General features: G+C 40.9%; 1 protein-coding gene across 3 annotated transcripts in view; it reads right to left on the minus strand.

Annotated features, from left to right (window-relative positions):
- Positions 1-22,227: 22,227 nt before the first annotated feature.
- UBE2R2 (ubiquitin conjugating enzyme E2 R2) overlaps positions 22,228-26,439 on the minus strand; it is a 49,769-nt gene continuing 45,557 nt past the window's right edge. For all 3 annotated transcript variants that reach the window (XM_056542702.1, XM_056542695.1, XM_056542684.1), the window contains 2 exons: positions 25,114-25,248; positions 22,228-23,602 (listed from right to left, as the gene is read on the minus strand). In XM_056542702.1, coding sequence (XP_056398677.1) covers positions 23,383-23,602; positions 25,114-25,248 — 355 coding nt within the window. In that variant the 3' untranslated portion in view covers positions 22,228-23,382. The remainder of the gene's footprint in view (positions 23,603-25,113; positions 25,249-26,439) is intronic.

The raw sequence follows: 26,439 nt of genomic DNA on the forward strand, positions 1-26,439 counted from the left end.
TTCATAACTGCATCTATATGTGTTATGGCAAATCTGCAGATTTACATGCGGTTACACTGTGGACTTTTCTACTTGCAGCCACATGATGGAGCTCTCTCATTGGCTTTGTAAGGTTTCAATCACAAAGAAAAAAAACCTTAAAAGGTGCCATATATGTATGGGGTACACTTTGGAAACACTATTAATTTTATAGCTTTCACTTACACATTGTCAAAATCGGGTTGCCATCAGGAATTTCTGGCTCCTACAGCTGAAGCATCATAGAGACATGCCAGAAGTTGTGATCGGTGGGGGTTGAACTGCTGGGACCTCCACTGATTGCTAGGCTGAAGGGACAAAAGTGCTTAGGCCTCCTCCACATCAGGTTTGGTGCCTCTGAGGCACGGATGTGTTTAGAAAATGGTCAAAATGACATATCCTTGCTCGGACAGGCATGGGTACTATTCATTTTAATGGCTCGAGCGTACGCAGCTAGTGACTATGTTCGGGTCATTTTCCCAACGTATCAGAGTTTTGTCTCGGACTGAAAAACAGTGCAGGCCATTTCGTATTCAGTTTTATTATAGACCCATAACACAAGACAAAATTTGCTATTAAATGTAATGCTTGTTGATAGCAATGGTGACATGGATATATAGTGCTGAAAGTGCTGGACTTTTCTCTATGAACCTACACACATTCCCTGTGCCTGCTGTACGATTCACACTTAGGAGCTGAGCGCGCAGTCCAGACCCACGGCTAATGTCTGACATCACCAATAAGGCAAAGTGGAGCGCTATGTCTAAAATCGATAAAATGCAGTTGCAAGACTTTTGGAGAAGATGATTGGGATCACAGCGGTGAAATCCCAGGGTCCCGATCAGCTGAGAGGATGGCCATGCTGTCGGATCAGTGCTCCAAATATGTAGGGAACCTTGGCAGCCTATACAAGGTGAGCACCGTTCAGTGGCTTTGCTAAGGTTTGTGTCACCCATTGCGGTAGAAAATGGTATCACCCCATGCCCAAAAGTAATTTTTTAGTCTGTTGTGACGGACGCCCATGGTGTCCCCTCTAAATATAAAGCTGCCACACACTGTCCCCTCTAAATATAAAGCTGCCACACACTGCGCCCTCTGAATATAAAGCTGCCACACACTGCGCCCTCTGAATATAATCCTGCCACACACTGTGCAATCTGATTATAATACTACAACACACTGTGCCCTCTGAATATAATCCTGCCACACACTGTGCCCTCTGAATATAATCCTGCCACACACTGTGCGATCTGATTATAATACTGCAACACACTGTGCCCACTGAATATAATCCTGCCACACACTGACCCCTCTAAATATAAAGCTGCCACACACTGCACCCTCTAAATATAATCCTGCCACACATCGTGCGATCTGATTAAAATACTACAACACACTGTGCCCTCTTAATATAATGCTGCCACACACTGTGCCCTTTGAATATAATACTGCCACATACTGTGCCCTCTGAATTTATACACATTACTGTGCCTCACGCCTGCCCCCACCCCCTCTATTACTGTTCCTCATGCATGCACATACCTTTCTGCATTACAGTTCCATAAGCATACACCCCCTTCTCCTCCATCACTGTGCATTATGCCTGCACCCCCCCTACTCCGCTACATTACTGTTCCTCATGCAAGCGGAACACCCCCCCCCCCCATAACCCAGCTCCCCAAACCCCAAAACAGTCGCCAAAACTCACCTTGGGGTAAGTAATGTGCCGAGCAAAGATTCTTGTGGCTTCACTATTGCTCCTGTGACTGCTAGTGCTGTGCTGCCTTCCTTCCGAACGTTAACACCTGCCTAAGCACTCTGCCAACCAACGTCACAACATGCGGCCAAAAAATTAACCCCCAGAGTCCGGATATCCTTGGTGCGACATAGTATGAATTTAATATATTATTTATTTCTGTGGAGGGTGAGTATGAGGGGCGGGATAGTTGTAGTGCAGCTTATTAGTGACAGGCAGGCCATTCAGTACGGTCTGCCCCCACCTCCCTAGCAGCGCTACTGGCACCGATAACACTGATCAATGATGTGCTATAGCACTGATAAGTGTTTGCAATCAAAAGATTACATGTAATCATATGAGGTATAAAAGTTATAGTCATTAAAAAGAGGCTTTTGAGCAGACGGAATGCAATCTGGACTGGAAGGGAGACCCCTATTGGCCAGATTTATAAGGCCATAAAAATGACATAAAATACTTTTTTTTACAGGGAGTAAATTATAAATCTTTATTTTACCTACTGTATTATATTAAAAAAATTATAATTTTAATGACATTGCCCTTTTAAGTTCCCCTGCTCTGCCCACCCAGGGTAGTTCGAACAGAGTGGGGGAACATGGGCAGCAGTGTCCCTTACATGCAGGCAGGTGTCGGGTTCAGGAGCGGCATCAGTGATTGCGGTGGTGGCTTCAGGTGTCCGGTGTGGCATTGAAATCATCTCCAAACTGTGGCCCTCTAGCAGTTGCAAAACTACAACTCCCAGCATGCCCAGACATCCGTTCTGGCACCATGGGGGGGTTTGCAAATGCGACATGGCCCCCAAAACTATTTCAGCCAAATACTCTCTCCAAAAGCCAAATGGCGATTCCTCCCTTCTGAGCTTTGCCATGCACCCGCACAGAACTTTATGTCCACATATAGGGTACTTTTATTCTCAGGAGAAAATGAGTAACACATTTTGGGTGGCTTTTACCCCTTGTGAAAAAAATTGGGGTTATACTAGCATTTTAGTGTAAAAAATTTTATTTTTTATTTTCATGGCCCACTGTTCCAAAATTGTATCAAACACCTGTGGGGTGTAAATGCTCGCTGCACCCCTTATTACATACATTCCTTGAGAGGTGTAGTTTGCAAAATGGAGTCACATTTATTTGGGCACCATGGGGACTTTGTAAGTGCAACATAGTTACATAGTTAGTATGGTTGAAAAAAGACATACGTCCATCAAGTCCAACCAGAGAATTGAAGGGAAGGGTGTAAGTGGATAAGGGGAAGGGATGTAGTTTTATAATTCTGCATAAGCATTAATGTTATTTTTTACACAACTAGTCCCTAAAGGAAGTCAGGGATCACTTTCTACGAAAAATTACTAAAGCCCGGGGCAAAGGAAGCCCAGGGCACAAGATCCCTATTACAGGGAGACTTCCCTAAAACGTAACTTTTAATGGTGCTCTGATAAAATATTTGTGACCAAAACGTTAAAATCCCATGTCAGGGTCCACTGTGTTCTGATAACTGTGAATAAATTCACTAGTATAATTGTATAGGGAACTGCAGTTACCCTTTATCTGAGTGGGCCGAGACAGATTTAAAACACTATCATTTGCCCCCCTCTACTAGTTTCGGCGCTACTGCACCATCCTCAGGAGGAACAATGGGCAAACACCTTTCCACGTGTCAAACACTTCTTTATATATGGTCTGTTTGTGCTGTCATCACTCAGCGACAGGTATCTCAACCTATCCGGAGTGTTTAATTTTAAGGAACCAATCACAGAAATCCATTCCGGTTTACCTGTCCTGGATTATCCAATCACTATGCTGCTGTCTTACCTGTCAGCTCTATGCGCCACATTTCCGCATTGCGCCCGCTCATGTGATCTATCACATGATCACTGGGCCGTCTTTATTTTTTATGTTATTTTGCTCCAGGAATGTATCTAACCCTGTTTTAAAGCTATTAATTGTTCCTGCTGTGACCAGTTCCTGAGGTAGACTGTTCCATAAATTCACAGTTCTTATGGTAAAGAAGGTGTGTTGCCCCTTTAGACTAAACCTTTTCTTCTCCAGACAGACGGAGTGCCCCCTCGTCCTTTGGGGGTGTTTAACCTGGAACAGTTTTTCTCCATATTTTTTGTATGGGCCATTTATATACTTATATACATTTATCATATCCCCCCTTAAACGTCTCTTCTCAAGACTAAACAATTGTAACTCCTTTAATCGTTCCTCGTAGCTAAAATGTTCCATGTCCCCCGAAAGCCAAGTTATAAGTTATCTCTCCAAGCCCAATGTCGCTCCTTCCCTCCTAAGCCATGTTGCGCGCCTGCAGAGCACTTCATATCCACATATGGGGTATTTCCATACTCAGGAGATATTGGGTTACAAATCTTGAGGGGCTTTTTCTTTTTTTTACAAAAATTAAAAAATTGGGGCTACAACTACATATTTGTGTAAAAAATTGAGATTTTGACTTTTATCCTCCACTTTTGCTTTGAAAACCTAAAGGGTTATCAAACTTTCTGCATGTAATTTTATATACTTTGAGGGGTGCAGTTTTTATAATGGGGTCATGTATGCAAGATTTCTAACATGAAAGCCCCTTAAATCTACTTCAAACTGAACTGGGCCCCGAAGAATTGGAAAATTGCTGCTAAACTTTGAACCCCTTTAATGTGTTCAAAAAGTTAAAACATGTCTATTTTATGATGCCAACATAAAGTAGACATATTGTGTATGTGAACCAATGTGTCATTTATTTGAAATGATCATTTTCTTTTCAAGCTGAGAATTTCAACTTAAGAAAAATCATCGGAGGCCACTTTAGAATCCTCGGTGGATAGGTTTTATACCTCTCTCAAAAAACCCAAACACAAACAGTTTGTACGTGACCTTACTGAGTTTCGTGAAAAAAGAGCAATTGTTTTTCAGGAAAAGTCTCAAAGTGAGTATTATCCTGGGACTGAGGCATCTACATCAGACCTTGAATCGTCCGACTCTGAGAGGAGGGGTGATTCTTCACGTCCCTTTCCTTCCCTACAAGGTAGGCAGAATCATGCTAGTGGTCAGGGAAGAGGGGCAAATCGGAGAGGAGCAAGGGGAAGAAGAGGCGGAGGCTCAGCGTCTTCCCATACTTCCTTGCCCTCCTCTTTTTTTTTTATAGGGGAAGGAAACGGCATATGGCCTTCGGGAGAGAATGTATCACGCAAATGCACAGAGAATCAGGTAATAAATTTGTCCTCTAGATTTCTGTCCCCATCCGAAATTTCTGTCTTATCTTTCTGCCTAGGGTTTGTACCCACTACACAGTTTAAGGCCTTCGATTGGGTTAAGGATGTAAATCTTTTTCATCAGGAAGCTTAAATGGAGGAAGTTTTTTAAGAACTGTGATCGTGAAAAATGCCAACAGTTGTGAATCTCGGATGAGAATTTGCCATATGTGAGAACGATGGCAGATTTACTTGCGGAAAGTGAGAGGGACATAGGACAGGGCTCATTTACCTAGCTAATATCTAAAATTGTCAGGATGCCCCCTCCCATGGATTCACCAAATCTAGATGTATTTCTAGAAGTGGTGACTCAGGAACTTGAGAAGATTCCTCATGGAATGATCAGATACCGTCTAACCTTTCAGATAGTGAAATGACTGCACTAAGAACATTAAAAAAGGACTCAAATATAACAAACCATCAGATAAAGGTGGGAATCTGGTGGTTATGGACACATGTAAATATAGAGAGATGACATTATCGTTGCTTAGAGACCGTGAGTCATACAATAGCATCCTGAGCGACCCTACTAGTAAATTCAAGGATGAATTAGAACAACTATTGATGGGGGGGTCTAGATCATAAATTGATTTCTGATCAAGAGTGTAAATTCATGTGTCCAGTTTGCCCCCTTTAAACGGGCGCCCCATAGTGTCAGGGGTAGATTCTATCACTCAGAATGTTGGCATTTACTTAGATCAAGTGCTGAGGGAATATGTGTCCTCATTTCTGTCATATATGCGTGACACTAGTGATCCCTTACAAAAGATAGATGGTATCCAGCTTGACAGTGACATGCTTCTAGTATCAATTGATGTAGAAGCTTTATATAGTTCTATCAGGCATGAGGATGAACTATGGCCATTTCATCTTTTCTCCAGACAAGGGGCATTCACTTCTGGGCACACAGCGGATACGTCATCCAGCTGCTTGATTTTCTTTTGACCCATAATTATTTTATTTTTTAATTTATTCGGTCCTACCACCAGCTCAGGGGAACTGCCATGGGGAGCCCAGTGGCTCCCTCATATGCAAATTTATCCCTTGGCTGGTGGGAGAGTATCATTGTTTTTGGGGAGGAGGAAAGCAGCTTGAATCAACATATTATTTTTTGGGGCAGATACATAGATGACGTATTTGTTGTGTGGTCCAGAAGTGAAGGCTTATTTAAGGATTTCGTCTATGGCCTTAATTTTACATTTTAAATTAATTACCTTTTTTGAACAAATTACCTTTTTTGGATGTGTTCATTAGAAGGGGAGATGCCGGTTTTTAGAAACCACCACCTTCAGGAAGCCCACAGTGACAAACAGTTTGCTTAGATGGGATAGTTCTAACCCCCAACCCCTTAAAGGGGAATACCTACAGGGCAATTCCTACATATACGTCACAACTGTTCATTCCTTGAGGGCTTTAATAAACAAGCCAAAGATCTAAGGGACAGATTTAATGAAACGGGGTACCCCTTTGAGACTCTTACAACTTCATATAAAAGAGCCCTGGTGTTGGAGTGCAGAACCCTACTGACTCCAAAAATAGTAACCACAGAAGATGATGTAGTTAGACTAACTGGCACTTATGATAATAAAGCTGAGACGGTCAAAAATATTTTGAGGAGGCATTGGCCCATCTTATGTGGTGATCCGGACCTTACGGATCTGATTCCCCCATACCAATAACATTCAGGAGGGGGAGGTCAATTAGAGAGGCTGGTTCACAGCCACTTTCAGGGACCCAAAAGAGAAGGGACCTGGTTAGAGAGGAAACATGTGGGTACATTTCGGTGTAGTAGGTGTAGGGCGTGCACTAATGTCCATCAAAGTAAGACCATTTGTAGTGTGGTTACTGATAGAGAATATAGCAGTGGTTCTGTCATGACCGTCTGGGGGGACAGAGAGAGTGAGACCTAAACTCACCCTAAAACCGCTTTCCCTGCCTACTTCCCCATCCACTCTAAAGGGTGGATCGACACCTGGGCGCCGGTCCCTTCCTGCGCTGAAACACTAGACTAGAACCAGATGAGTCTGAATAGACTCCAGAATACCAACCAGGAATATAACATACAGAGAGCAGGGTACAAGCTAGACTCAGACACAGTGTGAACACAGCAATACAGGAATATGGGTGCACTACTGTGTTAGATGTATACAATGACATTGGCTATCCCTCAACACTGATGTTAAAATTGAGACATTCGCCAGTATAGCCAAATATGAAGGACATACCAGAGCCCGCACACCAACGCCAAGGTTTCTCAAAATGGCGCGGGACCTAACGCTAATCCTACCTGTGCGTGATAAGCAAAACAGGGGCCAGTGGGCAATTACGGCAGCATTCGGTCGACTCACAGCCTCCCAGGTACCCTCCAGCGTGAATGAGCACACATACAATGGGAGGGGGGAGGCAAGCTGCAAGCCCCACCTGAGTTGGCTAATATAGGTGCATGGCCTCGCAGGTGCTACCCTAATGCTGCCTGGAAGATATTCGTAGTGTTGAGGGACAGCCAATGTCATTGTATACATCTACCACAGTAGTGCACCCATATTCCTGTATTGTATTATTCTAATTGTTACACATCCACACCATCTATCTGGTGTAGGATTCTACTTCTAAATCCTGCAGACCCCCCACGGCCACAACAGTATGGTAATGCCCGCAGACTCCACCCCCCCCCCCCGGCCACACCAGTAATGCCCGCAGACTCCACACCCACCCAGGCCACCACAGTAATGCCCGCAGACCCCACACACCCCCGGCCACCCCAGTACGGTAATGCCCGAAGACCCCGCAGACCCCACAGCCCCCTTGGCCACCCTCGCCTCCTTTGGCTGGTCCCGTGGCAAGTTACCTTACCGTAATTCAGCCGGGGCAGGGGCGGTATCATTTTAAAACAGCCGACGTCACGGATGTATCCCTGCCCCTGGCTGCTAAGAAACAGGAAGGAGATCTTGCCGCAGGGTATGAAGGTAAAATGTGTAACGGTACCCTAGTTTATCATGGTAGAGGGGTGGGGGGGCACTGTATGGTACGGTAGGAGTGTGGAGGATGACAGGGGAAGGGGAGGATTGGGGGCTGCAGGAGTGTGCAGGATGGGGGCTGCAGGAGTGTGGAGGATGGGGGGCTGCAGGAGTGTGGAGGATGGGGGGCTGCAGGAGTGTGGAGGATGGGGGGGCTGCAGGAGTGTGGAGGATGCCCCCATCCTCCACACTCCTGCAGCCCCCCATCCTCCCCTTCCCCTGTCGTCCTCTACACTTCTACCCTACACTGAAGGAGTGTGGAGGATGGGGGGGCTGCAGGAGTGTGGAGGATTGGGGGCTGCGGGAGTGTGGAGGATGGGGGGCTGCGGGAGTGTGGAGGATGGGGGGCTGCGGGAGTGTGGAGAATGGGGGGGGCTGTGGGAGTGTGGAGGTTGGGGTGCTGTGGGAGGACGGGGGGCTGTAGCAGTGTGGCAGATGGGGGGCGGGGAGTGCGTCATCCTCCACAGTGCTACAGCCCCCCATCCTCCACACTCCTGCAGCCCCCCATAAATAAATAAGCCCTACCCTGAACATAAGCCCTAGTGTGTTTTTTTGGGACTAAAATTAATATAAGACCCGTCTTATTTTCGGAGAAACACGGTAGTACCCGCTTTGAATCACCATAAAGTTGTTAGGCCCCCTCTGTGCCCCCAAATATAGCCGTAGGCCCCCAAACTGCCCCCATATATATATAGTTGTAGGCCAGGGGCAGTGGAGCAACAAAGCTGAAGGTAGTTACTGCCCACAGCAGCCCAGTGCCCGCGCTCCCCCTTTGCTGTCCTCCTGCTCTTCACTGCAGTGGCGTCAGCCTACCATTTCTTTTTAAGTGGTTCAGACCAGTAACCAGTGGCTGTGGCTGCCATTACTGATTGTTTTTCAAGTACCCCCTGAAGAACTGCTAAGTACCCCAGGTTGACTTGTACCCCAGGTTGAGAACCACTCGAATATAGGATACGGGACTTTGCCAACTGTGATACGGAGGGTGTAATATATTAAGGCACATGTCATTGCCCCCTACAATACGTAGGTAAGACTAAGAGGGCTTGTAAGAAAAGGGGGGGGGGTAACATGGGATAGAGGTATTTTACAAAAAAAAGTCAGAGTGGATTTTTAGAATGCGTTCTGTAGCCCCGTCTGTTAGGCCTAAATGAATGCATGACTTATAGTTGCTTTGTGTAGTGCTGTCCCCCTCCTTTTCATTATGCCTCTATTGCTTCTGAGATCTATAAAACTGCAGTAATTGAGAATAATAAATTTCTAAAAACATTACCCTCTACGGCTGCTTTGACCATGGTGCTTGATGTTATATCTATGTAAAAGACCCATGTGTGATAAAGGCAGATGGCCGGTTTGACCTTTTTTCTCAGTGTATGGAATGTGTACCGATCCTGTGATGTTTGCAATTGAGCGATGACATGATTGATAGTTACCGGAGATATCCCTTTTCCAGCTAGTAAGTGCATGTGAGGTAGCGATCACATGATGTGCTGGGATCGAAAATGACGCATTTGGCGTCCTGGCTGCACGCGATTATGCGAGGGATATTTAACCTGTTAAGGACGTAGGGTGTACCTGTACGCCCTACGCCCGGTGTTTAAAACAAGGTCACACCGTGACCCCGCATCCCACCGGGTCGGTCTCGACTGCTAATGATAGCCGAGACCCCGGGCTAATAGTGTGCGGCACCGATCGTTGTGCCGCGCGCTATTAACCCTTCAGATGCTGCGATCAAAGTTGACCACCGCGTCTGAAAGTGAAAGTAAACGCTTCCCGGCAGCTCAGTCGGGCTGATCGGGACATTGCGATAAAGTCGCGATGTCCCGATCAGCTAGGATGCGAGCTACCTTGCTCCGTCGCGTCCGATCGGCGTTTGGTTGCTCCAAGTCTGAGCTACAGGCTTGAGCAATCGAGCCCCTATCTCACTGATCCATGCAAAACTATGGCTTTGCAGGGATCAGAGTAAAAGATCAGTGTGTGCAGTGTTATAGGTCCCTATGGGAGCTATAACACTGCAAAAAAAAGTGGAAAAAAAAAAAGTTAACAAAGGTCATTTAACCCCTTCCCTAATAAAAGTTTGAATCACCCCCCTTTTCCCTTAAAAAAAAAAAACTGTGTAAATGAAAATAAACATATGTGGTATCGCCGAGTGCGGAAATGTCGGAACTATAAAAATATATTGTTAATTAAACTGCATGGTCAATTGCATACGCGCAAAAAAATTCCAAAGTCCAACATAGCATATTTTTGGTCACTTTTTATATAATGAAAAAATGAATAAAAAGCAATCAAAAAGTCCAATCAATACAAAAATACTACTGATACAAACTTCAGAACACGGCGCAAAAAATGAGCCCTCATACCGGCCCGTACGCGGAAAAATAAAAAAGTTATAGGGGTTAGAAGAAGAGAATTTTTAAAGTATAAATTTTCCTGCATGTAGTTATGATTTTTTCCGAAGTACGACAATATCCAACCTATATAAGTAGGGTATCATTTTAACCATATGGACCTACAGAATAAAGATAAGGTGTTATTTTTACCGAAAAATGCACTGCGTAGAAACGGAAGCCCCCAAAAGTTACAAAATGAGATTGTTTCTTCAATTTTATTGCACAATTAATTTTTTTTCTGTCTCGCAGTAGATTTTTTGGTAAAATGACTAATGTCACTGCAAAGTAGAATTGGTGGCGCAAAAAATAAGCCATAATATGGAATTTTATGTGCAAGATTGAAAGCGTTATGATTTTTAGAAGGTGATGAGGAAAGAATGAAAATGCAAAAACGGAAAAACCCTGCGTCCTTAAAGGAGAAATCCAGACTATAAAAATTGTCCCCCATACTGCTGGCAGTAAAAAAATAAAGATGCACATACCTTCCTCCACTCTCCCGGGGCCTCCGGTAACTGTCTCCGGTCTCCGCAGCGATCCACTTCCTGGTTGCCGGTGGTTGGAGAGTCTTACTGCGCTCAGCCAATCACCAGCCGCAGTGAAGTCCCGTCTCGGCCAGCGATAGGCTGAGCGGCAGTGTGACGTTTTTGGCCCCGGCCGCAGGTGCCGGTGTGGTGAAGAATTTTGTGTCCTGAAGCGTTCTCACACTGCCGCTCAGCCTATCGCCGGCCGAGTCGGACTTCGCTGTGGCTGGTGATTGGCTGAGCGCAGTATGATTCTCCGACCACTGGCAACCAGGAAGTGGATTGCTGCGGAGACCGGAGACGGTTACCGGAGGCCCCGGGGGAGCGGAGGAAGGTATGTACATCTTAATTTTTTTTACTGCCGGCAGTATGGGGAAAAATGTTTATATTCTGGAGTTCTCCTTTAAGGGGTTAAGGGAGTGAGTGGAGTACTCGGCACCTGCAGCCCGGATCAGTAGCTGCAGTGTGCGTTATCTATATGAATACAGGATTGGGAGGTAAGAACTCTTAATATTTGGTTTGATGTATACTTCCTCTTAGAGTTATGGTACATTGTTGCCCTATATCTGGTTTTAGATCAGTATCATGGAATCATAGCGACAAATGGGAGCATCTCAAAACGGTTCTGTGGACGGTTTGTGAACTGGTCAGAGATATAAAGCACTTTTTTTTGAATATAAGACATTCTAAGTGGTGGTGGCTGTTTTGGCTTACATATAGAAGCTTTTATATAGCAATCATTATATTGTGATTTTTCATAGGTGAAATGTGCAATATCTGGGCCATTCACTTCTTGGGACTAGTATTGGGAGTGAGTCATATTTTACCCATATGGTTCAAATAATGTCTATCCGGTTGTTTGAGGGAATAACCATGTATCTGAAATGCTCTTATTTTGAGGTATTAGCTTTTATTATTATGTGGAGAGGATTATGGTTTAGCTTTGGATTTGTTTTATTTTGGTAATGTATTTTGGTATCTCATTTTAAATTATAGAGGAATATTGTCCATCTAGTCTATATGATGATTTTTGCCTGTCTCCTCCTCCTCTGATACCGTACATTAATCCATTGATTGGAGGTAAATTTTAAATTCTATTTACTATATGGTATAGTCCGTATTGATTTATTACTATTATTTATTCTCTCATGATTCTTTCTGGCTCTACCTTTATTTTGTTTTCTCTCTTTTTTTTGTGTATATTTGTACTTTCTCTCTCTTTTTTGCATCACATTTATGTGCTATATGTCTGCTACTAACTTTAGTATATCAGCATATATGTATCTGAGCACTATTATGTATGTTCTTACATTTGTTTGCTTCTTGTGTGGTATGTCTTCATCTTTTGCTACAGGATCAGTAGCCATCAAGACACTTCAAGCATTCTGTCCAGCTATTTATATGTGATCAGTGGTTTGCTAAGTGTCATATGTAGACTCCTTTGTTGCTTTTGTATTGCTTTTATATTGTCTATTATTCCATTTATGAATTTTTGCTTTTTAATGCATTTCCCCCCACCTCTATATCCACTCTGTTTGTGATCCCCTGATGAACCGCTGTATAACATAAGATACACGGGGAAACACATCGGGATATACAGTTGTTCATTTCAGGACAACTTTTGACATATTTAATTGATGAGTATTTTTGTATGTACTTTATATTTGATGTAATAGGGTTTTAGGAATATGAATAAATTGATGTTTTAGCTCAATGTGGAGTGTTTTGATGTTGAAAGATCTCAAAGTACAATTGGTGGTGGGTAAAATATACTCATATGGGTCTGTGGATGGAATTTTTAAGTGTTTCAAAGGCAAGGAGGAAAAAAATGAAAACACAAAAATTTTAAATGTCTTCATTCTCAAAAAGGATTAATAATATGAGCTTTGTTGGGCCTGGGTGGTGAAGTTTTACCCTAGTCCACCTAGATTGGTAAAAATAAAAAGGGAATTTTCCACTAAGAAAAAAAATATCAAATTTATATGTTCTTATAAATATAAACAGACATATACAACATATATCATGTAAGAAGATCTAATATGCTGTTATTTAGGTAAAATAGAATGTGTCAGCAGATAAGAACCATTCGGCCCATCTGGTCTGCCTAATATTCTGAATACTATAAATAGTCCTTGTCTTATATGAAGGATATGTGATGTCCTAGTACAGTAATGTTGTGGATACTGCTTTAATGTATAGACAGGATCCTAATGTATAGATAGAGGACCTGTAAGTCTGTCACGCTATGTTATGCAGTCACATGATTTGTTGTCACATGTTCTTCCAGAGAGCACCAGTTTAACCTATGACCCGCAGCTTGACCAATGGGCCTTAGTCCAGCCCCCACTATATAAATGGGCGGCCATTACAATTTCTCTCAGATCATATTCCATCTGCTACTGAGCACAGCAAACACCATAGATCTCAGTGCTAGTGATCAGCTGCCTAGTAGGCCACAAGGCTACAGTCATTCCAGTAAGTTAAACGTCTATGTCTGCTGTCACCACAAGTAGTCAAGTCCTGCATATAGTCAAGCCTCAACATAATTGTCTCAAGTCTATTACAAGTATAATTGGTCCCAGCAAGCTGCGAGGTCTTCTGAGTTCCTGGCCACCTCTCTGGGAATCTGGCCTAGCTGTGAAGATAATACTATCTGTCTTAAACTCAGTAAAGCCTCCATTAAACCATAACTGGTTGTTCACTCTCCTTTCCTTAACTAGCCATTGGAATAGCGGAGATACCGTTCATGTGGTTCCGGTACCAAAAACCACTCTGGCATCACAAACACTAGGGGTTAATACCATCTGATCCCGCCACCTACACCGCTACACCCATGGTCCCACCATACACCAGTGGTCCACCACAGATAGCCTTATGCCTAAACCTATCTTACATGAAGGATAGCCTTATGCCTATCCCTATCTTATATGAAGAATAGCCTTTTGTCTATCCCTATCTTATATGAAGGATAGCCTTATGCCTATCCCTATCTTATATGAAGAATAGCCTTTTGTCTATCTCTATCTTATACTAGCCGAGTACACAGCATTGCGCGGTTTTTCCCCTACCTAATCCTTGTGGGGGAGGAAAAGCAACATAGGAGGAAGTACTTGTCCTCATATCGCGACCTCATATCCCCTCATCATATCTCATCCTCATATCCTGACCTCATATCCCCTCATTATATCCTGTCCTCATATCTCAACCTCATTTCCCGCCCTCAGCTGGGGCTGAGTTGTGATATAAAGATTGTAAAAGCCAAGTTTTATCGAAATATCTTCAGCCGTTTTGAAGTGATGCTGGAACATACACACATATAGTATATATATATATATATATATATATATATATATATATATATATATATATATATATATATATATATAGATGAAGGATAGCCTTATACCAATCTCTATCTTATATAAAGAATATCCTTATGCCTATTCCTATTTTATATGAAGGATAACCTTATGCCTATCCCTATCTTTTATGAAGGATAGCCTTATGCCTATTCCATACATGCTTAACCTGTTAAGGACGAAGGACGTTCGAGAACGTCCTTGGTCCTGCTCCCGTGATATAACGGTAACCCCGCATCATATCACGGCGGGCCCAGCGTCTTAGTGAAGCCGGGACCCGCCGCTAATAGCTATTAACCCTTTAAAACCGAAAGTAAAAGTGCCCGGCTAGCTCAGGGAGCTGTTCGAGATCGCTGCGAGGAAATCGCGGCATCCCGAACAGCTATACTTCAGGAGCAAGGTCTCTTACCTTGCTTCCTGAAGTATGATCGCCGATTGAATGATTCAAGCTTGAGATCCAGGCTTGATCATTCAATTGCCGAAAACACTGATTGATGCATTCCTAGGGAGATGCATCAATCATTGTTAAAGATCAGTAAATGCCATGTTATAGCCCCCCCCCCTCTAGGGGCTATAATATGGAATAAGAAAAGTGTAAAAAAATCATTAACCCTTTCAATGATCCCTTCCCCTAATAAAAGTTTGAATCACCCGGCATTTCCAAGAATAAAAAAAAGTGTAAATAAAAATAAACATATGTGGTATCGCCACGTGCAGAAATGTCCGAATTATAAAAATATACCGCTTTTTAAACCACACGTTCAATGGCATACGCGCAAAAGAATTACAAAGTCCAAAATAGCGTATTTTTGGTCACTTTTATATCATGAAAAGATGAATAAAAAGCGATCAAAAAGTCAGATCAATGCAAAAATAGTACCGACAAAAACTTCAGATCACGGCACAAAAAATGAGCCCTCATAGCGCCCTGAACATGGAAAAATAAAAAAGTTATAGGGCTCAGAAAATGACAATTTTAAACGTATAAATTTTCCTGCATGTATTTATGATTTTTTTTTCAGTAGTAATATAAAATCAAACCTATATAAGTAGGGTATCATTTTAACCGTATGGACCTAGAGAATAAAGGTAAGGTGTCATTTTTACCGAAAAATGTACTACGTAGAAAGGGAAGCACCCAAAAGTTACAAAATGGCATTTTTTTTCAGTTTTGTCGCACAATGATTTTTTTTTTTCAGTTTCTCCATAGATTTTTGGGTAAAATGACTGATGCATTACAAAGTAGAATTAGTGGCGCAAAAAATAAGCCATCATATAGAATTTTAGGTGAAGATTTTAAAGAGTTATGATTTTTTAAAGTTAAGGAGGAAAAATTGAAAATGAAAAAACTGAAAAAGCCCCGATCCTTAAGGGGTTAAAGGGGTACTCCCGTGGAAAACTTTTTTTTTTTAATCAACTGGTGCCAGAAAGTTTAACAGATTTGTAAATCACTTCTATTAAAAAAATCTTTATCTTTACAGTACTTTTTAGGGGCTGTATACAAGGCATACTATTAGCAATAGAAAGAGGGAAGTGCCTTTGGGTGTATAGGGAGAGGTATTAGCAGTTGAGAGGGAAGTGCTCATGCTGCTGTACAAAGACTGTATCTCCAGAAGGATATAAATACTTTGGAGATAGTTCAGAGAAGATACTAAACTAGTACATGGATTGCAGGATAAAACTTACCAGGAAAGGTTAAAGAACCTTATCATGTATAGAAGAAAGATGAGACAGAGGGGAAATTATAGAAAATGTTATACTGTATACATAAAGGGAATGAGAGATGAGAGTTAAAAGAAGAAAAACTACCACAAGATGACATAGTTTTATATTAGACGGGGAAAGGTTTCTGCAGTAATATCAGGAAGTATTACTTTATTGAGAGAGTAGTGGATGCATGGAATAGCCTTCCTGCAGAAGTGGTAACTGCAAATACAGTGAAGGAGTTTAAAGGGGTACTCCTGTGGGAAACTTTTTTTTTTTTTTTTAATCAACTGGTGCCATAAAATTAAACAGATTTGTAAATCACTTCCATTAAAAAATTTTTAATCCTTCCAGTACTTTTTAGGGGCTGTATACTAAAGAGAAATCCAAAAAAGAAATGCATTTCCTCTGACATCATGACCACAGTGCTCTCTGCTGACCTCTGCAGTCCATTTTAGGAACTGTTCAGAGCAGAAGAAAATCCCCATAGCAAACATATGCTGCTCTGGACAGTTCCTAAAATGGACAGCAGAGGAAATGCATTTCTTTTTTGGATTTCTCTTTAGTATACAGCCCCTAAAAAGTACTGGAAGGATTAAGATTTTTTTTTTAATGGAAGTGATTTACAGATCTGTATAACTTTATGGCACAAGTTGATTAAAAAAAAACCTTTCCCCATCTAATATAAAACTATGTCCTCTTGTGGTAGTTTTTCTTCTTTTAAATCTCATCTCTCATTCCCTTTATGTATACAGTATAACATTTTCTATAATTTCCCCTCGGTCTCATCTTTCTTCTATACATGATAAGGTCCTTTAACCTTTCCTGGTAAGTTTTACCCTGCAGTCCATGTACTAGTTTAGTATCTTCTCTGAACTATCTCCAAAGTATTTATATCCTTCTGGAGATACAGTCTCTGTACAGCAGCATGAGCACTTCCCTCTCAACTGCTAATACCTCTCCCTATACACCCAAGAGCACTTCCCTCTTTCTATTGCTAATACCTCCCCCTATACAGCATTTCCTGCTGCTATATGACATTGTCTTCCTACTTTTAAGGGGGTGCTCCACTGGCCATAGTCTTGCATTGAGGGGGCATGGCCTGACATCACGAGGGGGCATGGCCTGACATCACAAGGGGGCATGGCCTACCCCCGCAGTGTGCGTACAGCGTTCGGAACTAAATGTTCCGAACGCAGGCAGAACACTGGCCAGTGGAGTACCCCTTTAAGTCTTCTGAAATAATGACCGCTAAATTCCTTTCCTCATACACTGAGGTTAGGACTGTATCACATATTCTACCCTTAGGTTCTTACCCCCCAGGTGCATTATCTTGAACTTATCCACATATCAGTGCCCAGAGTTCTGACCATTCCTCTAGTTTACCCAAATCCTTCTCCATCTGCCATATTCCTCCAAGAACATCAACCCTGTTAAGACCAATAACGAACCATCAGGACCTTCTGCAATATAAATTATAAAGAGATTAAACAAAATGGGTCCCAGTACAGATCCCTTAGGTCCCCACTGGTAACAAGACCTTGCTCTGAATATTCTCCATTGACTACAACCCTCTGTTGTCTGTCACTCAGCCATTGCCTAATCCATTCAACAATATGAATTCGGAAGACTGCAGTTTATTGGGAAGCCTTCTATATGGGACAGTGTAAGAAGCCTTACTAAAATCTAGATAAGCGATCTCTATTGCCCCTCCGACATCTATTATTTTACCTTAAAAATAAAATGGAAAAAACGAGGTACTGCGCCTTGTGTATTACCTAAGACACCAAGTGGAGAGGTGGGGCGGACAAACGCCGGCCCTACAGATGGCCGCTCACCTTGTAGCAAATAATAAGCGCTTATCACCCCTGAATAGGGGTACCAATACATTCCTGGAGAAGAACTGCAAAGCCCAAAAGGTCACAGGAGCAGTGTCAGGGCCGTCTGAAGAAGCAAATAACACGGCAAAAAGGACCTATGCATCAGTTCTGTTCTGTGTTCCAGCAGGAATAAAGCAAAGTACCTTTCTGCTTTGGATGTGATAACAATACTCCCAAAATTGGAATTATGGACCTCTGTCAAATTATTGTTATCACAGTGTACTGCTTGTCCTCCAGCGCTGTTTGGATTCGGACTACACCACGTGACCTCGGTCCTGGCAACGCGTACCTAACAAGTAACAGGTCTTGTATGATCTTCTCTCCTCTGTCTCTAATGAACCTTGCTTCCATACAGCACTGCCAGTTCACGGTGTGAACGGGCGTGCTGTGACCTTTAGTTGTTATGACAAATCTCTGATGTTTATGTATATTGTATGTTTCTTTTCTATGCAAGTTACTCATAATACAGTATGCTTTTATTTGCTTTTGCCTTTTTATCAATTTTCTGGTGCTAGTTAGGAGCTGTGTGGGGCAGGGTAATCCTGCAATCTGGCACCCATTTTGCTCTATAAATATGTTCTTTGTGTAATACTTTGTATGCCAATCTGAGGAAGGAGGACTGTACCTCCAAAACACGTTATTGGTCTCTGATTTCAAATAAACAGTGCCTATTGGTACAATGATATTCTGCTTTGGACATTTACTTTATTCCTGCATGAAAAACAATGGTGAAGTAGTCCTGCTAGGCTAAGGATAATAGAAAGAAAGAGGTATAAGAATATGTCCAATTTTTTTTTTTTTTAGATTATACAAAATGTCTTTTGCAGGGCCCTTGCATCAGACAGATATGTATAAAAAAAAAAAAATATTCTTAAAAAATGTTATCAAATATATAAAAAAATAATATCATGCACCATTGGTAATTATATTTCCTCTATTTGGAGTATATTTTAATAACTTGATGGTCTCTTCGCCGTAATAAGGGCAATGTCCTCTCCGCAATGTGGGTACAGTGATTTACAATACAGTTAGTAAGTTGTCTTTCATGAAAATGGCTCGGGCGGCACCGTGCCGTAACGTAGACTGAAAGTGTGGCTGGTAAGTGTTCAATATAAGTGCTCGGCATCGCTGTAGTGCCCCTATTCGTTTCCCACTCTACCCTGATGGCATAGGGCTATTGCGTAAGTGTCCTTGAGTGGGGTGGGGGTTAGGTGCCGGACAAGTGAGCTGTGTAGTGCTGGAGTCCCTCTTCTTTAAAACTGCTTTACCCTGGCAGCACAGGGATATTTGTACAAAAGTCCTGTTACAGGTGTTACAGATATCAGATGATCGCTGCAGGGTACGTCCTTATTTAGTTTGCCAGCCAGCAGGATGAATAATGTTCATATAGCCCGTACTCTGCTTCTGGATTCGCAATGATGGTTATAGAAGTGTGGATCCTCAGATTTTGCCAGAATGGGGTATGGGTGCATGTAGTAGATTGGCTAGATGCATTTCGTGGAGCAAGGTCCCCCTTTTCAATAGCTGCTACAGATAGTTGTGTAAGTCACCACTATCTGTAGCAGCTATTGAAAAAGGGGACCTTGCTCCCCGAAACGCATCTAGCCAATTTACTACATGCACCCATACCCTATTCTGGCAAAATCTGAGGTTCCACACTACTATAACCATCATTGCGAATCCAGAAGCAGAGTACGCACTATATGAACATCATTCATCCTGCCGGCCGGCAAACTGAATTAGGACATGCCCTGCAGCGATCATCCGATATCGGTAATACCGGTAAGAGGCACAAGGTGCCAACTCTTTATCCCACTTGGGACTTTTGTACAAATATCCCTGTGCTGCCAGACTAAAGTAGTTTTAAAGGAGACACTCCAGTGCTGCACAGCCACACTTTCAGTCTACATTACGGCACAGCGCCGCCCGAGCCATTTTCATAAAGGACAACTTACTAACTGTGTTATAAATCACTGTACCCCCATTGCGGAGAGAACATTGCCCTGTTGCCTGGTTACAAAACCCCAGTTACGGTGAAGAGACCACCAAACTATTAAGATATACACCAAATAGGGGAAATATACTTACCAATGGTGCATGATATTTTTAAATATATTTTAGAACATGTTTTAATAATTTTTACTTTTTTTTTTTAAATATATTATCTGTCTGATGCAAGGGCCCTGCAAAAGACATCTTTGTTTATAACATCATATTGTCTACTTAATATTGTATAATAAATCTAAAAATGTATTTATTGGACATATTCTCTTTCTTTCTATTATCCTTAGCCTAGCAGGACTGCTTCAGTATTTTGTTTTTCTTGCAGTACATTTGGCACATCGGGTAAAGTGCAACGCAGTATCCTCGGCTTAGGATTCAGTTTTTATGTAGAGCTCCCATTCAATTTTTACTTTGGTTACTTTATTCCTGCTGGAACACAGAACAGTGGCTGATAGGTCCTTTTTACAGTGTTATTTGCATCTATTATTTTAGCCACCTAATAAAAAAAAAACATCAATAAGATTAGTTTGACACAATCGCTCTGAAGTAAAAGCATGTTGTTTCTGATCTTACAATCCATGGGATTTTAGAACCTATCCTTTAGGAGGGTTTCCATTAATTTTTGCACTATTTATGTCAGGCTTCCTAGCCTAGAGTTGCCCGATTCCTCTCTGCTTCCTTTCTTGTGAATAGGCACAACATTTGTTAATTTGTAATCTTCTGGGACGACTCCTATTCCCAGTGATTGTACTGTTCTCCTCCCCCATGGATCCGATCACTTCCTGTTTCCTCTCTGATCGGCGGCCATACCTTGTGATGCTGACCACAGTTTCCTACAATACCCCTCTCTTGTTTGAACAGTGGTGGTGTCAGGGTCCCAGCGACGGGACTCCCACAATCAGACATCTTAGCCCCTATCCTTAGAAAAACAGCAGATTTTTTGGAGCCGATTTCCAAAGTCTGATTTATCTTAAGGACACAGAATGTATTTACCTTGGGGACAATAAAAATTTTTGCATTTCTGGTGTTTTTTTTCCTTCTCACCTTTTAATTCAAAAGATGGACAATGGGAGTGGTTAACATTTTTAATTAAGGTGGGGGCTTATTTCATAATTTTTATATTGTACATGTAATGAACCATTATTTGGTTCTAACCAAATACAAATGTGGCATGACTATCTTTCTTACAAGCAAAGAATTTCAAATTTAGAAAAACACTTTTTTGCTTGATGTATCAATTAAAATTTATAAGGTCACAAAATAGTGCTGGGGTGGGCGAGAAAAACAAACACATACTTACCAAGCTCTGGTTTCCCACAGCTCCTATTCCCTTCTGCCTGGTCTTATGCCTTCTTCTGAGAGAAGCCCTGGGGGCTCGACCTGCCAGCTTAGCCAATCATTGGCAGCAACAGTAGTCTGTCTCGGCCAGTAACTGGCTGAGCGGGCAGGACCTGCAACAAACGTTTGTGGCTGAAGCAGGAAAAATAAAGAATATCAGGGTACCGGATGGAAGCTAGTTAAGTATTTTTTTCTAGAATCTTCCTGAGATCGACAAAAAGGGGTAACACTCAGTATAAATGTAGTGTTGCGCAAATTCAGGGCACTGCAAGTAAAACAAAATTAATCCCCTAAAGCTACCCATTTTAGAAATAAACCCAGATTAAAAGTACCGTCACACTATGTTGCAGTACTGTGCTGCAACACATGCAGCGTACAAGTACCCTCAAGAAGGGGGACATTATGACCTAGTCAGTCTCAAAACCTTATGAACTGGAGAGGATCTGCAAAAAGGTGTGGGACAAACTTCCTCCCGAGGTGTGTAAACCTGATGGCAAACTACAATATAAGTCTGACTTCTGTGATTGCCAACCAGGTTTTTTTTTTTTTACCAAGAACTTTGTCATGTTTTTCAAAAGGGGTCAAATACTTGTTTCAGCTTTCAGGTGCTCTGGTGGTCTGTAAAAAGGTGAATACAGTCCTAGGAGACTCTCCTAGGACTGTATCCAGCTTTTCCAGCCCACCAAAGCACCTGAAAGCTTAACTAATTTATGCAGGATAATGTCAGTAACCGCCGAGCCGCGAGGTTCGCGCCAAATCAAATTACTGTAGCTTCGCTCATCTCTAGAGGCAGCTATCAACCTGTAACACCAGAAAGAGCATCAGTTACTAATAATTTTACTTTTTTTCCGTTTTACTTTATTATGTCCTCTTCTGCTTAACAACAGTGAGATACCCACATACAAACATACCACAAGAGCCCCCGCAACTGTTGGGATGACATGAGTGCCGGCGATGTGAAGGAAAAACAAAAAACAAAAACATATTTAGGAGAAAGAATAACAAAAGTCTAAAAAAGGTCAATAAAAAAAAAAAAAAAAAAAAAAAAGATTATAGATGATAATAAATTTGCAAAGCCATGACCTTTTGCACATAGAAATCTCCTGGGAAGCCTTAAAGGGTGTAGCAACAAGACGGTGCTGAAAATTGTGCCGCAAACCAAGATGCATCTTCTGTTCTATACTCTGCTTCTTTTATAGCTTTATATATACAGTATATATATCTATATATTTTTTATTTCAAACCTTTAATGACATCACAAAAAGCCATCAGCACAAACAGCAGCAGCAGTAGTACTAGTAGTAGTGAGCGCACACTCCGGCTCTGCAGAGACACCTCGTTGGAAATGCAGCCTTATCACAGATTTTTTTTTCCTTTGTTTTTGAGGTTGAGACAGGCGTGGGTTGGTGGTCTGGCTGAGGTAAACGTAACATGGAACACACATGATCACTGGAGCTAGACCTTGGCATGATGACCCTGAAGTGACGACTCCAGTCTGTTGTATGGGAGTAGGATAAAAAGTTACAAAACTATGTTGAAAAAGAATAAAAATAAACCTGAAAACAAAAATGGAAAAATAATAAATAAAAAAAATTGCAGAAAAGGGAAATTTTTCTGTCTGAAAACATCCACACGGGTTGAAACGTGAACCAAACGAGTCAGACTGTCAGTTCAATTTTTTTTCTTTTTATCTTTTTTTTGTTTTGTTTACCTTTTTTAAAGTTTTCAAATATCGCTTAAAAAGGTATATAAACAGGAAAAGCAGGAGAAAGAAGTGATTTCTAGGAAATTAAAAAGTAAAGAATAGCGTTGCACCGACGCTTGCAGGTCAGCAGCAAGAATTTCAGAAATTCTGTGAGGTGCTTTTTTCCCCCCATCCCTTGTATTCTCCTTGATAGGTCCATAGAAATGGAGCAAGGTAAAATAAAAATCCAAGTGTGTGCAACTGCACTATACAGCAGAAGACTGGTCTCTTTATATCCTATAGCTTGGGCCCAGCAGCACACCAAGCCAGGCAAACGCTACTCCATTTGTGGCCTGAGTCAGCAAGGAAGGAGGGTCAGCAGGAGAGGCCGAGGAACAGAGCGCAGGAAGGTCTAAGGGTCAGGCTGTGAGAGGAGAGAGAATAAACACACGCAGGTGAGAGCGTCACGACTCTTCATTTCCAGAATCGTCATCATCGTAACAGTCGGCATCCTCTTCCTCTTCATCTTCGTCGTCTATGTCGTCATCATATAAGTCGTCGTAAAGCAAGTCTGAGCTGTTGTCACTAGAAGGCACTTTGGTTTTTATGCAGTATTCTGCCAAGGTGGTGGGAACTTTCACGCCATCTTTCTCTGCTTCTGCTTTAGTTGCTGACACTTGTTTTCTGTGTAGAGAAGAGGACAACAGATTAAGACTTCAACAGATAGAATAATGATGGGTAAAACTAGGAAGGGTTAAAATCAATATCACTACTATAATACTGCCTCCTTTGTAAAAAAAATAAAATAAAAATTTATATAGGAAGCAGTATTCTAATAGCTATATATATAAGAATATAACTACTATAATCCTGCTCCTGTGTACAGGGATATTACTATTATAATACTGCCTCCTATGTACAATTATATTAATATAATACTGCTTCTATGTACAAGAATATAACTACTATAATACTGCCTCCTATATACAATATACCTAATTAATACAGTTCTCTGTACAACAATATACCAACTATAATACTGCTCTATGTAAAGCACTATAACTACATTAATATTGTTCTCTATGCACAAGAATATAACTCCTATAATACTTCCCCTATATACAAGGATGTCACTATTATAATACTGCCTCCTATGTACAAGAATATAACTACTATAATACTGCCTCCTTTATACAAGGATGTCACTATTATAATACTGCTCCTATATACAAGAATATAGTTATATTCTTGTACATAGGGAGCAGTATTATAGTAGCCATATTCTTGTATATAGGAGCAGTATTATAATAGAGACATCCTTGTATATAGGAGGCAGTAGTATAGTAGTTATATTCTTGTATATAGGAGGCAGTATTATAGTAATTATATTCTTGTATATAAGAGGCAGCATTATAATATATTCTTGTACATAGGGAGCAGTATTATAGTAGTTATATACTTGTATATAGGAGCAGTATTGTAGTAGTTATATTCTTGTACATAGGAGGCAGTATTATAGTAGTTATATTCTTGTATATAGGAGCAGTATTATAGTAGTTATATTGTACATAGGAGCAGTATTATAGTAGTTATATTCTTGTACATAGGAGGCAGTATTATAGTAGTTATATACTTGTATATAGGAACAGTATTGTAGTAGTTATATTCTTGTACATAGGGGGGCAGTATTATAGTAGTTATATTCTTGTATATAGGAGGCAGTATTGTAGTAGTTATATTCTTGTACATAGGGAGCAGTATTATAGTAGCTAACTACTACAATACTGCCTCCTATATACAAGAATATAACTACTATAATACTGCCCCCCTATGTACAAGAATATAACTACTACAATACTGTTCCTATATACAAGTATATAACTACTATAATACTGCCTCCTATGTACAAGAATATAACTACTATAATACTGCTCCTATGTACAATATAACTACTATAATACTGCTCCTATATACAAGAATATAACTACTATAATACTGCCTCCTATGTACAAGAATATAACTACTACAATACTGCTCCTATATACAAGTATATAACTACTATAATACTGACTCCTATGCACAAGAATATAACTACTATAATACTGCCCCCTATGTACAATATAACTACTACAATACTGCCTTCTACCTCATGGTACACAGCTAACATCCTCCTCACTACACGCAGTAAAACTAACCTAATAATTTCCGCATATTCCTTGTCTTTTCCTTTACTATCCCTCCATTTCCTGAACATTACAGAAGCATCTACATTGGCCGGGGAGAAGGTGTTTGGTTCGTTTAGCAGTGAGATCACACTCAGCAAGATAGTCCTGGGGAGAAGAGAAGACGGGATGAAGGTTTAGATGAATGATTTAGCACAGCATCAATATACACAGCATCCTAGAGACATTGGGTCAGATTTACTAAACACAGGCTTTTCAGAGTAGATGTAGATTTAGTAGTTTTCTTTTGTGCACCAGAATTAAAAAAAAAAAAAAAAAAAAACATAGGGAAAATCTGCAAATACAAGATACAATACTAAAAACCATGGAATACCACCTGTCAAACAAACAAAAAAACGCAAAAAACTACACTCCACTCTTTGTAAGTGAGGGCCTTTGTGTTAGTGGTAAATTTTGTCCAAAATTTTACACAAAGATTACAGATCCATTAGCTAATAAAGAAGACGTATTGTGAATGTGAATTATCCTAAGTGTCCTAAGTTTTTTGGATGTCAGAGAGATTAAAAGCATTGCAGCAAATTTTTATGAAAACTTCCAAAAAAGATTTAAAAAAAAAAAAGGGACCATCTCTGAAGTGGATTTGAGAGACCTGGATGCTAGAACCCCCCCCCTCATATCAGCCATTTTAATAAACTGCACCACCTCAAAGAATTCACAAGATTTACAAACTTTGCCTTTATTCCTATAAACCACCTAAAGGGTTAGCAAAGTGGAAGTGAAATTAAAAAAAATTTTACTTTAAAATTGAAAATTACCAAAAAAAAATCTTAAATTGTTTTTCTGATATTTTTCAGTTAAACAAAAAAATATATATCTGAAAATGTATAATCCTGAAACTGCTTGTGTGTGTGTGTGTGTGTTTGTGGTGTTCACCTTGTGGTATGAATGACATGTTATAGTTATTCTACCGGGCAGTACGATTATGGCAATACCCAATTTATATACCTTTTTAATGCTTTTCTTTTTACAACAAAATCCCTTAAAACAAAAAAAATATATAATAATAATTATGTTGTCATATTCTAAACCACCATGACATATTTTCTGCAACAGACTTGTGCGAGGGGTGAGCTCTACTTTTATTGGCACCATTATTGTGATACATTTTAATTCATTTTTGTAGCCAAGGTGACCAAATTTTTTTTTTTTTTTTTTATAAAACCGCATTCTCCGTGAGGGATAAGAGATTATAATTTTACAGTACAAGTAATTTCAAAAAAATTAAAAAGGTAACCCTAAGATAACACATCCTAGATCTGAATGAACGAATTGTATGAA

This window comes from Hyla sarda, chromosome 1 (genome assembly GCF_029499605.1).
Source record: "Hyla sarda isolate aHylSar1 chromosome 1, aHylSar1.hap1, whole genome shotgun sequence".
Classification (NCBI taxonomy): Eukaryota; Metazoa; Chordata; class Amphibia; order Anura; family Hylidae; genus Hyla; species Hyla sarda.